General features: G+C 37.2%; 1 protein-coding gene across 5 annotated transcripts in view; it reads left to right on the forward strand.

The window, feature by feature from the left end:
- NETO1 (neuropilin and tolloid like 1) overlaps positions 1–15339 on the forward strand; it is a 121616-nt gene that overhangs the window by 86664 nt on the left and 19613 nt on the right. For all 5 annotated transcript variants that reach the window (XM_087869727.1, XM_087869730.1, XM_087869728.1 and 2 more), the window contains exon 8: positions 11740–11853. In XM_087869727.1, the coding sequence (XP_087725853.1) occupies positions 11740–11853 (114 nt within the window). The remainder of the gene's footprint in view (positions 1–11739; positions 11854–15339) is intronic.

Consider the following 15339-nt stretch of genomic DNA (forward strand, 5'->3'; position numbering starts at 1 on the left):
GCCACGGACCCGCCCTTCCTTCTTTTTAAGCATGTGTTTGAGTCTGTAGCATAAAGAAAACAATTATCAGAAATATTTTAATATTTGAAGTTAATTATTGATGGACATTTATTATTGACTTGGTCATTTAGCTCAAATTCTGTTTTTAAAAAGTATGCATGTAGATACACAGGTCAGGGGAATAATTAAAGTTTAAAATGAATTTCCTTGAGTAATTTTTTAGACTAAAATATTTAAATAATGTTGGTTTCTATGTGTATTTGTTGAATTACTTAGAAAATTTTGCAGAATTTTCATAGGACTTTTTAAATCAACGTTGGTTGTCAATCTGCCAGGGAGCCTGTGGACAAGAATAAAGGCAGTAAATTCCTTGTAATTTTTGGTAGGATCCTTGGGGATAACATGTATTGATTTCTTTGATTCTGGCTTTACAGCTGCTGTAGTTTATGTCTACTGCTGAAAATAGATTGTATATAGTTGTTGTATGCAGACAGAAAACCATTACTCTGAATTGTTAGCCTTTGACCTCAGAGAACCACAAACTTGAGGTTACGATGGTCCACGTTTTCTCCACTCTAATCTTTATTTACCTCAGTTCCCACTTTTGGGACTTGGCGTGATCGACAATGAAACCAAATATAGTAACTCTGACAGAACAGTGTGTCTAACCAACTGTTGTAGACATGTGTACAGCAGTCATGGAAGTAAAGCCTGAGACACATGTCCAAGTACTAACAATAATCAGAGTACAGACCCCAAAGAACTATAATATCCTCCTTATGGTCATTGCCGTCCTGTCTAATTACAGACGATGAATAAATCATCATGTAGCTGACCCAAGGCAGATATAATTATAGTATAAAAATGTATGCTCATTCTTGGAATCAAACAGAATGGGTAAGATCATGGTGTGGCTCATGTCCTATGTGAGGAAAGAAGTGGCCTCTATCTTTGGAATATAATGTTCTCATGAAGGTGCTTTTCTTTTCTTCATATAATGTCTTTTTGGAGCCGTAGCAATATGCGATTCTAGCAGGAAGATTGGGGGAATCTAATAAATGTGAGTGGGATTAAATTGAAATTCGTGAATAGATTTTCTTGTATTTAAAAAAGAGATTAAAATGTATCTTAATAATACTGGCTATTTTGACGGATCACTAAGTCACATCAGAACATAGAGCTTTGGAGGCAGATATTGATCTTTCCAAAAAATATATGAAAATGATAAAGGAGACGAAGAGAAGAGGCACAAATCTATTTCTGGCCTGAAATCTGGTCAGCATTTTTCAAATAAAATGTCATTTTCTCTAATTGCGTAGCCTAAGGGCCCTTTTAAGTTTAAAATACGATGGCAGGGGAAATTTTTCCATTTATTTTAGGGAAAAATAAAACATTTGTTTTGGGGACAATTCTGATGGCCAAATATATTTATATTCTTTTACATTTTATTCTTCTGTAATTAGAATACCACGATTAAAAATGATACTTAACAGCCAGCTATCCACTTTTGAATCCAGTTTTTGAAGTTTTTGAGTTCTTACTCAGATGCTTACTTATAATTGCAATCTCTGATACTTTAGATACTTTCTTCCTTTATGTTCATTAAGAAAAGTTTAAGTCTTTCTTAGAAATTAAAATCATTGTCAGAATTTAATGGGATATTGGTACGCCATATCCATCTTACTGTTGAAAAATTTTTGTTCTGATACCTGTCAGTCACCAGATATTTATTAAGCATCTCCAAAATGGCATGTGTTATTCAAAGCCCAAGTGATAAAGCAGTGAACAAGACAACTCCCTTGTTTTACATTTTTATAAGAGGAGGGAAAAGATGTACAGATAAGTTAATTAAAGAAGATAAACTCAAGTCCTAATAAGTATTGTGGAAAAACAGCATTGGGTAACATGGTGGAGAACGGTGTGGATCTGGGTGCCCAAGGTTATGGCGGGTGACAATGGAGTTTAAGAGGCAGCTGGGTCAAGATTTTGGATGAGCAGAAGGGGTACTGAGGAATATAGGATTTAATCTAACTTTTTAAGGAAGGTTTTGGAATGTTTGAAAGCAGGGTGAACCACGGTCTGATTTATACTTTTAAATGACCAAGTTTCTTCTGGCTTCTGTGTCCATGGATCTCCTGTAGAAGAGCAGTTGGTGACAGATTGCTGTGAGCCACTTGTACCAATGGAGACCACAATGAGAACTTGATGATAGATAGATAGATAGATAGATAGATAGATAGATAGATAGATAGGGCTGACACAACTAAAGGCCATTTGGATGTGGGTGTTGAGGGTGAAAGGACTCAAGAATGACCCCAACACTTCAGCGTCAACAGCTGAGGGATGGGGGATAGTCTTACCCCTTATTAATGTCTGGAAGGTGTGAGGGGAAGAAGGGGGTGGGGAAGGGGTCCTTAAAGGGGATTGAGGTGACAGCTGTTTCTGTAAGCCTATCCAACCATGTTCCATTTGAGATGGTACTTAGAATCCCAAGTGGAGATGTTATGTAGGAATTTGATGGTATGGTATAAAGCCAGACCTCAGATAGGAATTAGAGATAGAAGGGTGAGCCCAGGAGAAAATAGAGTGTCAGACGCTTTGAGTCTGCTGGGATCCCCTAGAGGAAGGCTGTGGATAGAAAAGAGAAGGGATGTCTGATGACGGCCCTGGAGAATTGACTCCAGGATTTTGACAGGCAGAAGGAAAACCTCTCTCATCTAAATCAATTAAAATTATTATTGAATAAAAGTAATCGAGTTTCCAAGTATGCTAGATCTTGCTCTTTAGTATGAGTTCATTACTTAAATATATAATGCAGACATGTATCACATTTACATATTTATGATAAATTTAAGCTTTATTTCCATCTCCCAGGCAAAGAAAGTCATAGGCTCCAGAGCATCTGGAGTGCCAGAAAGTTTTAATAAATCAGTGTCTTCAAGGCTGATAAAAGTTGAATTCAGAAACGGAAGCAAGGATATGTAAGTGTCCTCCAGGCTCCATCCTCATGCTCCTGTGGCTCCACACGTTTCTGTGACTGTTTCCATTCCCGCTGCAGATTGGAGAACTCCCGAGGAATAATGATGAGCAGAAGTAGAAGACCCAACGCTGTGGTGTGTGAGTGTGTGAGTGTGTGTGCGTGTGCACGTCTGCACCCACACAGATCAGCACAGAGGGGGCGGACTTTTGACGAACTGCACACTGAAGAAGTTTGAAGAATCTGAGGCAGGCAAGAAGCAGGAGAATGTGCATGACGGAGAGAACGAGTTTAGGGTCAGGAGATGTGGAGGGAGTGTCTAAGCTATTATTTAGATGGTATTTTCTTGGTGAAGTATCATGTTCTTTGACTTTGAACTAACCTACAAATGATAGTTTTATTAACCACAAAGCACAAGTATTTGAAATATCCATGTTTCAGAGAGAAATCTGCCAGTTTTAAATTTCCATTTTAATATTTCTGAGGGCAGTATTCCGTGAATTTCTGAATTTAGAAAGAATGCAGTCAGATGAAAACACTAATTTGAAAAGATATGTGCCCCCTTATGTTTACTGCAGCATTATTTACAATAGCCAAATTATGGAATCAGCCCAAGTGTCCCTCGATAGATGAGTGGATAAAGATGCAGTTTACACAGACAATGGAATATTACTCAGCCATTAAAAGAATGAAATCTTGCCATTTGCAACCACATGGATGAATCTAGAGAGTATTACGCTAAGGGAAGTCAGTCAGAGAAAGACAAATACTATATGATTTCACTCATCTGTGAAATTTAAGAAATAACACAAAAGAAAAAAGAAAAAAAGAGACAAACCAAAAAACAGGCTCTTAACTACAGAGAACAAATGGGCGGTTACGAAAGGGGAGGTGGGTGGGGGGGATGGGTGAAGTAGGTGAAGGGGATTAAGAGTAATTTATCATGACGAGCACTGAGTCATGTATAGAATTGTTGAATCACTATAGTGTACAAATGAAACTAATATAATACTGTATGTTAACTCTACTGGAATTTAAAAACAACTGAAAAAGATAAAAAAATAATAAAAATAAAAAGCCAGTGGGAAGAAATGACCCCAATGGTGAGGAGTGTTAGTGACTTTAGACTAAACAAAGTTATTACAAATTAAAAAATTTTAATTACAGAAGTGGAACGATATTTATAAACATGTGGCACAATACTGAAAAAATGATGAAATGTTCATGATTAGACCTTTAACATTATGGTATATACATTGTTTGATTCTTTATTAAAATTTTAAATAACTTTATGTTGAGTGTTGTGACTGCCCTTCTTTCCCTAATCCTCCCTTACCTAATTCAGATATGCCCAAAATTATTTTGGTTGCCTTCTACTGAAGTTTTTATTTCTTAAAAATCAGCAGCATGTAGGTGCATGCGTTGTCTCAGACGCATGTAGGATTTATTTTATTTTTTTATTTCTTTCTCCATTGCATTTTATTTTATTTTATTTTTATTTATTTTATTTATTTTTTTAATGATTTTTTATTATATTATGTTAGTCATCATACAGTACATCCCCGGTTTCTGATGTAAAGTTCGATGATTCATTAGTTGCGTATAACACCCAGTGTTGTAGGATTTAAACATCGCTGTAGAGGGAAATGCTATTTCAGGCAATATGGTGCATGCTTGCCACCTAGTGATGAGAGCGGGAACAAGTGAGGATTTCAATACAACCCCAAAGGAAGCAAGGTGAATTCAGTGAAATACTAAGTTCACTAATTTTCTTTAAATATAGTAAGGCATAAATGTTATGTGAAAACTATTATTTTACTGGTTAAAGTATGAATACTATTTGGTGTTTTTTTCATGAAAAGTTACAAGATGTTTCCCAGTTACAAAAAAAAAAATAAGTGTGTGTATAAGTGTATGTATACATATGTTTATGTGTATGTGTTCATATGGAACATTTCTCAGTAAAAGCTAAATATGACTTGCGAATATCCTAGAAACAGTCATTGCCCACATTTTGGCTTAGTATTTCCAGTAAAATCTTCCATATGTATATTTGTGTATGAGGCTATGATTTAAAATAATCTGTATCCTCATGTCTCCTCCAGTGTTATACCTTAGTAATTTCCCATGCTGTTCTCTGTTCCCTTCAGAAATAAGAATCCTGTCTAAACTAATAAAATTGGAGCATCTGGATTAAACAAAGTTAAACGGACTTTGTGATACCCGACCCCTGTGAACAAGGAAGGGTTCACCAAAAGCTGATACATGGAAGTGCACTATGTTTCTCAGCCTTACAACACATTTCTTCCTTGCTAGAGCAAAATGTTGCATTAAATTTTGTGTTTCTCAGCCCACAACACATTTCTTCCTTGCTAGAGCAAAATGTTGCATTAAATTTTGTGTTTCCAAAGAATTTATCACGAAATATTTGGATAAATGTTCACTTAAGAAATTTTAAATTGAAATTTTAAAATTGGACTTAAAGTCCTTGTCCGTACTCTCAAACTCTGCATCTGTGTTGTGTTTATCTGTTCCAAAAACTGTGTTACTCCAGTTGTAGGACAATGTTGTCACTTTCGTCCAAGCTCAATTATAGGATCACTAAAAACTTCAGGAAAAACACTCCTGAATTTCATATTGGAACCAAAACACCAGGATCTATTCTACGTACTTGCTTGTCTTGGCTTTCCAGGACGGGACCTGAATCTGTCTTCCCAATCTGGTGTTAGAAAATGCCCGTTATCTTGATAGTCTTGTTATCCTATGAATCAAGGAATATCATAACGATCTTATGTATCTAAACATTCCTCCTGTAAAGTAGTTCAAGCACTTGTTAAAATCTGTATTTGCCATTATATTTAACATGCATAAAATCTATTTTCTATTTCTTTTTTAGAATTGAACTTCAATAGTATTTTATGCTAGGCATCGGTACAGCAAAGAAATTATTCCCCAAGATACTAAAATAACTTAGCAAGTGTCAGTTTCAGGAAAGTCCTGAACATATCTTAGAAAGGTGTGTTTACAGTGTAGTGGGCTATAAAAATGGAGGCTGGTTACAGACTTACCTTTTTTCCTTTTATACATAAATACTACAACAACATAGAATCAAAGAGCTTGGAGCTTCAAGTCTCTGGTGTGTTAGTGGCTTTGTTTTCACATTGAAATCTATTGCTAAATTCATATGACTACTTGCAAGAGAGAAAAGGGAAAAACACCTTAATTTCTACGAGTCATAAGCTTAATTATTTGTATTACCTATCATGGTGCCTCTTCATGTAATATTAGAAATAATTTGAAACCACTTTTTGACTCTTAGAAGGGGGTTGTCTGCTTAGCACTTGGGATTGGATTTTTGTGAAAGGAACGATGGGTGTTGCAGGAAATAACAGCTTGGAGAAAGATATGCTAGGGACGCTACTAAGATAAATATTCTCCAGACTTTTTTGAGAAAAAGATGTTTCATGATACATACCTTTATTTTCCAGTTTCTCACAAGTGGCTGTGGCCGAGTGCCTGGTGAGGCATAGCTGTCAGCATCTGTCTGCTCCGACGGCTCGGGTTCCATGAGCTGCTTGTCAGATACTTTAAATATTACCTCGAGATATAATAGCTTATACGTCTCTGTGCTGAAACCCATTTAATTATTTCCCTTACAGTGTTGTACTGGCTAAAGAACAGCTATGATTTTTGTTACACAATAGAGTAAACACTTCTGTGTGTAACTCTTCTTTTTAGACACTGTTTATCGCGCACTATTCCGTGTGAAATCATTCGTTTAGGTCTGCGTGCCCATCTAGTATTGACGAGAGATCTGTGAATGGCCGTCCTCACTTTACCGATCAGGAAATTTCCTATCACGTCACTTAAATTTTATAGCTGATAACTCCTTAACATTATAAGTGTATTTATTTATTTAAATTTGGGTAATTATCATCATAATTCAAAACCAGCTAACATGTCTAGCTTGTACCGTCGGACAGTATTGGTTATAGTTTTTTAAGATTGGTCACCTTGAATTCTCATATCCATGTGTGGTAGTCAAGATTAGCCTCCCTTATATATGTGTAACTGAAACTGGGGGATTTTAAGGAACATTGGCTCCAGTTCACACAACCTAGAAGGGCTGGGTTTAGGTTTTAGTCTCCAGCATTTTGGATCCACAGCCCCCGTGCAATGCTAGTTTTCTGGAACAGCGTACAGTTACAGCTAGAATGCTTGCATCCACAGGCTGGCAGTCTCCTAAGTTCTTGGCATTACAAAATCACCTAGATAAGTCTGATCCTTATCCCCATTTTACAGATGCAATAACTGAGTAGGTGTTCATGGAAGGAGCCATCTATCCTTAGGGATTACCACTCCTTGCAGCTGAGACCCAGCTCTGCCCACATAAGGGTTGTCAGGACTCTGCTGTCCCAGAAGTGTCAGCAGAAACACACGCTAAGATTCATTCTAACGTGCAGTCTCTTACATAGCCAAAAAAACCCAAAAAACACACCAATAATAATAATGCTTTGCCCAAAAGGGTATGTTTTGGTGCAGGAGGGAGGAGGGAACGGTGAGGTAAGACCCATTTTGTGGGGTAAGAATATCCATCTTCTGTGTTCCCTGAGTGATTTAAACCCAGAGCAATGCTGTTTGTGCACATGACATTCCTCTGGCTGACTAGGATAATTCACTACATCCAGTTTGTCTTTTTCTTAAAAAGAAATACTCAGCATTGCATGTAGATAATGAGATGGGGATGTTCAGTAAGCCCTTCCACCAGGCGAGGCTGCTGTAGCTGTGCTCATGCTATTTCCACACTTCAAAATAGTCAGAGATGGGGCGCCTGGCTGGCTCGGCCAGTGAAGCGTCCAACTCTTGATTTCGGCTCAGGTCATGGTCTCAGGGCTGTGAGCTCGAGTCCCGCATCGGGCTCTGTGCTCAGTGGGGAGTCTGCTTAAGATTCTCTCGATTCTCTGTCTCTCTTTCTCTCCCTCTCTTAAAAAAAAAATAGTTCAGAGACAAAAAGCTATGAAAATGGTTTCTTCTATGTAGTCAGGTTTTAAAAAGCCAATACGAAGCTATATTTGATCTTCTGATAGCAACAGAAAACCTCCTTCCAGAAATAAGTAGACTCTTGATGTTGGGAACCATGCGTGTGAGGTGGGAACCATACTCTGAACTGTGAGCATTGCTTCCTTGGCCGCCATGTTATTGTGAGTAAACCTTACCCTTAACTTGAGTTTCTCCCAGATAGTTTTAGGAAATAAGGAGGCCCGTTTTTAAGAGGCAAGAGTTTCTGACAGTGCATATCGAATTTCTAAGTAGAACAAGTCCTCCGCAAACTAGTAGAATGTGTCTTTCTCCACCATAGTAAGAGAGCCCAGGAAATGATGCTGAGGTATGGTTTCTGAGAATATTACAAATTGGATTGTACCTGAAAACCACGGCACTGAAGGTTAGCTCTCCACTAACAAACACACCTCTTAGAGTCTTCTGCTTTCTGGGATACTCAGGTACGTACCCTGGCCAGAGTTAACCTGTTTTTTGTTTTTTTTTTTGTTTTTTTTTAAGATTTTATTTATTTATTTGAGAGAGGGAGAGAGAAAGAGAGCAGGGGGAGGGGTAGAGGGAGACCGACAAGCAGACACCGTGCTGAGCATGGAGCCCGACACGGGGCTCGATCCCAGGACCCCGAGATCATGACCTGAGCCAATCAAGAGTCAGACCCTTAATCAACTGAACCACCCAGGTGCCCCCAGAGTTAACCTTTTGCTCAGGAACAGTAATCAATTAAAAGTATCTGTTGAATATTTACTATAAGCCTAGAAATATTAAACCATGGAAGAGATTAAAAATGAACATTTTTAAGAGGCATGCCCTTAGCCTCAAAGAACATGTGGGGAAAGATGATAAGCATATGCTAAGTGCTAAGCTCTTTTTAAAATTATAATAGGATTTAAGAAAAAGATAATTTTCTTGGTAGCTTGGAATAATAGTTCAAAACTGCACAGATAATACAGTGCTGATGCGATTTGGATAGTACGGTGGAGAATGGATACTGCAGGACAGAGACAGGGGAGGAACGGTATTGGGCTTCTGAGCCACAGATATCCGGAATGTGCAGAGGGTCACGGGAAATAGTGTCAGCGTGTAGAATGTGTCCGGACATCCTTGAAAGCACAATAAGAACGTAGCTTGCTTTGGGAGGCGGGAAGGTGCCATTTTATCTTTTCAGCAGGAGATAGAAATAAGAATCATTAATGAGCCACTGCCTATCTGTATTTACATGAGAGAAATATCCAGACATCCAAGAGCAAGAACATTCAGACCCCATATAAGCGGTTATGCATTTCTTTCTTAGCCATTGCAAGATTTGCTTGTTTACTTTTGCTTGCCATTTGCATTAGCGATTCCGTAAATTCTGGCAAAAGTAAGAAGAAAAAGATGGAATAGTACTTGGAATGATAATTTTTAAAAGCGAGACGATTAACTGGCACGTTTTCCTCATTCTTTGATGGAAAGAAGCATGTCAGGAATGTGATTCATCGAAAGTCCTGAATTACCTGTACGTTCGTTACCTGTCAAGCCACCAATATTTAACCATAGCTGATACTGGCACATTGATTTGTAGTTTATAAGACACCGTCACAACCACAAAGCAGCAGAACTAAAAACAAAATCCCATTTGGAGAATTTGGAATTCAAGTTTCAGTGCTCTTACCAATATTCTCTTGTATTTCATTCAATTACAGAATGCCATGTCATTTTTATTTATATAGTTAAAATTTAAAAAACTAACCCACCCTACTTAATAGTAACTGTAGCAATTTTTCCAACTCCTTCTGGAAGGGCAGTAAATATCTATGCTCTCCTAAAGGTATTTCTTACTTGATGGATAACTGTATTTTCAGAACCACCACAATCTATTAGGGCATATGTATATTTTACGTTTTTTTACTAAGGCATTTTGCAGCCACTCCATTTACAGAAAGCTCCTTCTTATTCTGTGTACACATTTTGACAGCATTCATTATCTGCTTAACAGACCGTATCGGTTCTGCAAAAGACATTATGGTGGACTACGGAAATTCTAATTTTCTTCCTTACTAATGAGCAGATTTTTGCAATCATGTATCAAATCATTAAATTTTACATTATAAAAGCCTTCTATGAGGCTTAACAAGTTTAACTAGCCCATTTTAAACGTGATACTTTCTTTTCAAAATGACTACTACGTATTTTCTACTCTACAATATGTTTGTTTGTTTTTTCAAAATGACTACTGCATATTTTTAAATCTTTAGCCAGGGGCCTAAAGTCAAACCAAGCGAAGGGAAGAAGGAGCTGTTCTGGGAAGAGGGAGGGAAGGGTGGGGAGGGAAGGGTGCGGTGAGTCAGAAGGAATCTTTGCTTGAGTTAGCTGTATCTTTGCCATATTTTTTATTTTCAAGACTTGAGTGTTTTTGTTTTGTTTTGTTGTTATTGTTGTTTTTAGGATTTCTCTAGGCGTGTTAAGATATACTAAGTTGCCTTATGCAAATTATTTGCCTGACACTTCTGGTTAATATAGCAAATACATTTAAAGAAGGTAACTGTCTAAAATACCCAGGATATATAGTCTTGAAGGTGAAAAAGTCATTACCACATGACTGGCATTTAGATAGTACTGATCATTAATAAATCTTTACTCATGGATCAACCACTGTAAAGATGTGTTTTATATCAAATATGTTCTTCTAGAATGCTGTCCTTTAAAGGGTCTTAGAGCTATTATTGAGGGAAAAAAATGAAACACTAAAATCACATTTTATAAGATAGGTGGGATCATTTTGACGGTAAAAACAAAAGTTAGCTTTAAAGCACGATCTATAAACTATCATCCCTAATGCACTATTACTCTAGAGACTGATTATTCTAAACATCCTATTACGCCGATAATGAAAGAAATGTAACTTTTCCTAATATTGAAGTCATGTCTAACACTATACTTTGCTATATTAAACTCTTCACTATTTCTCACATCTGTGTATTGGGGACCTTCCGTGGGGTCTTACTTTTCCTCCCAGCGCCTTAATGTATATTGTGATCTGGAGATCACGGACCACTGTACCTCAAGTTACTAGGCTGTGTGGAATACGTCGGAATACATGCAAAGTAGGCCAATTTCATCACCGTATGTATGCTAAATGTCGATGAGAATAATATGTACTTTTCTTATGTTGTTCAGGATTCATTCTCCCTTGTTCTGAATTCCATGATGTTCGTTGTTTTGTTCCTATGCTTCAACAATGATATGGGGATTTGTTTAACATATACTTTCTTCATTAGTATTTTGTAAGCCCGTACTTCACAGAATTATTTCAGTTAATTGAGACTTCTTGCACAGTACAACTAAATTTGTGCAGATGGAATTTCAGTGTAAAGCATAGTGTCATGCACGTAGTAGGCGCTGCATTTTTGTTAAATCAATGCACCGAGTCAAAAAAAAAAAAAAAAAAGAACCCTAATAGATAATGTACTTCATTTTTATGCTGGAAACCCTCCTGTGCCAGTTTTATAAACTGAGCACATCTAGAGAAGTGCCAGCTCTGTTAGCAACACAAGAGATAATTACCACAATGGCGACACTTCTGAGAATGGAATGTTGGGTCATTTATCTCAATTTGATGGAAAATTATCATTCTAACCTTTTTGTTTTTAGGTTTATAATATGAGTAATCTACCACTGAACATGAGGTCTAACTTTTTTCGTTTTTCTTTTCTTCTTATTTTCAGCTCCCTGTGAAGGCAATACTTTCTTCTGCCATAGTAACATGTGTATTAACAATACACTGGTTTGCAATGGACTCCAGAACTGTGTGTATCCTTGGGACGAGAATCATTGTAAAGGTAATGATCAGACCTAAAAATTTGCCAAAGTCCTCTGCCTGTAGAGGGGAGGAAGTTTATCACAGTGTGGAGATGTATCAGACGGACTTAAAAGTTGACGTGTATTGGGGCTTTGTCGAGCCTCGTGTGTATTTTGTAATTCATGTGTAAACGTCTTTCTTTGCTTTTGCCAGAAGTTTCCTCATTCTTTAATGTGTAGTAGAGAATCGTTAATGCTCAAATGCTCATTAAAGACATCTTATTAGAGCCTGCAGAGCCATGGAGAGGAAATGAAGCTTTTAGTGCAGTGTGTTTTTCTTCTCAGATCTGGTTTCCTTCGTCCATGCTTGCCCCTCTCATTTATTCCAGTCTGTCCTCATTGGACTGTGTGCACGCGCTCTAGAGGAAAAGTGCATTCAAGGAACATTTGTGAGTTCAGGTACTTTCAGCCACTTAATCTGACTTCAGTTTTGCTACCAAAATGCTTTTCTTCCTTTCCAATGAAAATAGCTTCCAATGCCCCCGCTCCCTTCTCTTGCCTGCACACAAAGGTTTGTTTACACAGGGAGCGATCCGTGGCCCAGTTATGAATGTTGCGTGTTTTAGTTAAGTTGAAAAATGCCAGGCATATTCTTTTATTCAGATTCAATATTAACTGATTTGCAGAGGGAAAGGAACAGGCAATTAACTCTTTCATGCTGAAAGTCCAGTATTGTCTACAAAATGTCTCCTGGGGCCAGAAGCCGAGGCATCGCCTCAGTCGCCATGGCTCATGGTCAAGGAGTAAGGCATTTGCGGCCTCGATCATTTTGATGGTGGGAGTAGGTGATTATTCAAGGAATCGCTTCTGAACGGATGGGAGATTAAGTAATTTGTGTAATAGAATCTTAAGTCGGCACCGTTACTGATTGGTAGTCATAAGCTTTATTTGCCCAATGGGATTTGTTCCCGCCTCTGTAAGGATCGTTTGACATGAAAGAGGAGTGAAGAGAGTGTCCATGGATCAATATGCTTGATGAGCTTCCATGTTTATCTTCTCCAGATGGCAAGACCACTATTTTGATTTCTAATTCAATCTCTTTTGAGAGGGGAACACACCTTTACCATTTCGATCTTTGTGACAGACTCACCTCAGAGATCCTGCGGGTTCAGTTCCAGACCACCACAATAGAGCGAATATCGCGATAAAGCGAGTCGAGTGAATTTTTTGGTTTCCCAGCAGATATGAAAGTTGTTTACACTATACTGTAGTCTGTTAAGGGTGTGAGAGCAGAATGTCCTTATAAGCAATGTATTATATAGCTTAATTTAAAAAATACTGCTAAAATGTGCTAACCATCATGAACTCTTTCAGCAAGTCAAAATCTCTGGTCACAGGGCAAATATCGTGATAATGAAAAAGTTTGGAATACTGCAGGAATTAACTGAATGTGACACAGAGACACAAAGTCAGCAAATGCTGTTGGAAAAAGGTGCTGATAGACTTGCTTGGTGCGGGGTTGCCACAAGCCTTCAGTGGTTAAAAAACACAGTAGCTGTGAAGTGCAACAAGGTGACAATAAAATGAGGTCTGCCTGTAGCATGGAGTTAGTTCCATGGACTAACGTATGGTGTATCCTAAAAAATGCCCCATGTGCCCTTGAAAAGAATGCATGTTGCCATTGTTAGATGGATTTTTCTAGAGATATAGGTTTACAGCATTGTTCATGTCTTCTATTTCTGTTTTCATTTTCTACCATATTTTATCTATTTTCAAAAGTATCTGTTGAGGGGCGCCTGGGTGGCACAGCGGTTAAGCGTCTGCCTTCAGCTCAGCGCGTGATCCTGGCGTTATGGGATCGAGCCCCACATCAGGCTCTTCCGCTATGAGCCTGCTTCTTCCTCTCCCACTCCCCCTGCTTGTGTTCCCTCTCTCGCTGGCTGTCTCTATCTCTGTCAAATAAATAAATAAAATATTTTTTTAAAAAAAGTATCTGTTGAATTCTCCAACTACTATGGTTGAATTTTCTACTTCTTTCTTCACTTCTGTAAATTTTCATTTCATGTGTTCTTGAACTTAGTTGTTAGGTCCACGTATGTTTAAAATTGTTGTATTTTCCTGATGGCTTGACCCTCTTGTTGGTCATTATAAAACTATCTTCTTATTTTTAATAACCTTTTGCTTTATTTTTTCCAATGTTAGCACATCCACTCCAGCTTTCTTCTAAATGCACTTTGTATGTTCGATCTTTTTCCATCCTTTTGTTTTCAGGCATCTGTATCTTTGAATATAGAGTATGTCTTCTGTAGACAGTATAGACTTGGATCTTATTTTTCGATCCAGTCTGAAAATATTTGCCTTTTCATTGGATTGTTTAATCCACTCATATTTAGTGCTGATATCGATGTACAGTTGGATTTCCATCTGACACTTTACTTCTTTTCCCCTCTATGTCTCATGTATCTTTGTTCCTCTTTTCTTCCTTTATTGGTCTCTTCTGCACTGAGTCAATATATTCTAGTGTAACATTTTAATTCCTTTAGTGATTTTTAATGTATTTTTGAGTTATTTTCTTAGCGGTTATTTTAGGGCTTACAACATACAGCTTAACTTCTCGAAATTTATTTCAGGTTTATACTAATTTAATCTCAATGACATTATTTTAATATAGCTCTGTTCTCTCTTTTTACCTGTTTCTTTTGTACATATTATTTTTATATATGTTACAAATCCAGGAATAATCCATTGCTGTCATGATTACTTTATATAATTTTAGAGCAAGTGTATATTCATGTAGCTCATTATATAACCCTCCCTCTTTACCATTTCTGATACTCTTCCTTTGTTTTTGTGGGTTCACATTCCCATCTGATGTCACTTCCTTATTCCAGGACAGTTTTGCTCTTACCTACTTCACTTGCATTGTTAATACCAAATATATAATATTTCTTTAAGTTATAGGCCCAACAGTATGATTTTATACATATGATATTACTCTTTTAAAAAGTTAAGAGAAGAATGCAGAAGAAATATGCAACTCTACAGTCCTTTTTAATTACGTATAAAATTGCCTTTATTAGCAATATTTATTCGCCTCTTTAATTTACTGCCTACTTAATTTTTTCATTTGGGTTTGAATTACTGTCTGAAGTCACTTACTTTCAATCCCGAGAATTTCTTCTAATATTTCTTTTAAGGCATTTATTTGAACATTAAATTATGTTTATTTTTGTTTGTCTGGAAATGTCTGTTTTATCCCCATTTTTGAAAGTTACTCATGCTGGATATTAAGTTTTTGATCAACGGTTGTGGTTTTGGTTTTTCTGCCTGCAGCATTTTGAATATGTCATGGCTCTGTCTTCTGGCCTTCACAATTTCTGATGATAAATCCGCTGTTAATCTGATTGGGGTTCCTTTCTATGTGGGGAGTCATTTTTCTCTTGATGCTTTCAAGATTTTCTCTTGCAACATTTTTAATCTTTTATGTCAGAGTGTGGGTATCATTTCATTTCTCTTGGAATTTGTTG

This window comes from Ursus americanus, chromosome 19 (assembly GCF_024610735.1).
Source record: "Ursus americanus isolate L20-20 chromosome 19, mUrsAme1.1.p, whole genome shotgun sequence".
Taxonomy (NCBI): Eukaryota; Metazoa; Chordata; class Mammalia; order Carnivora; family Ursidae; genus Ursus; species Ursus americanus.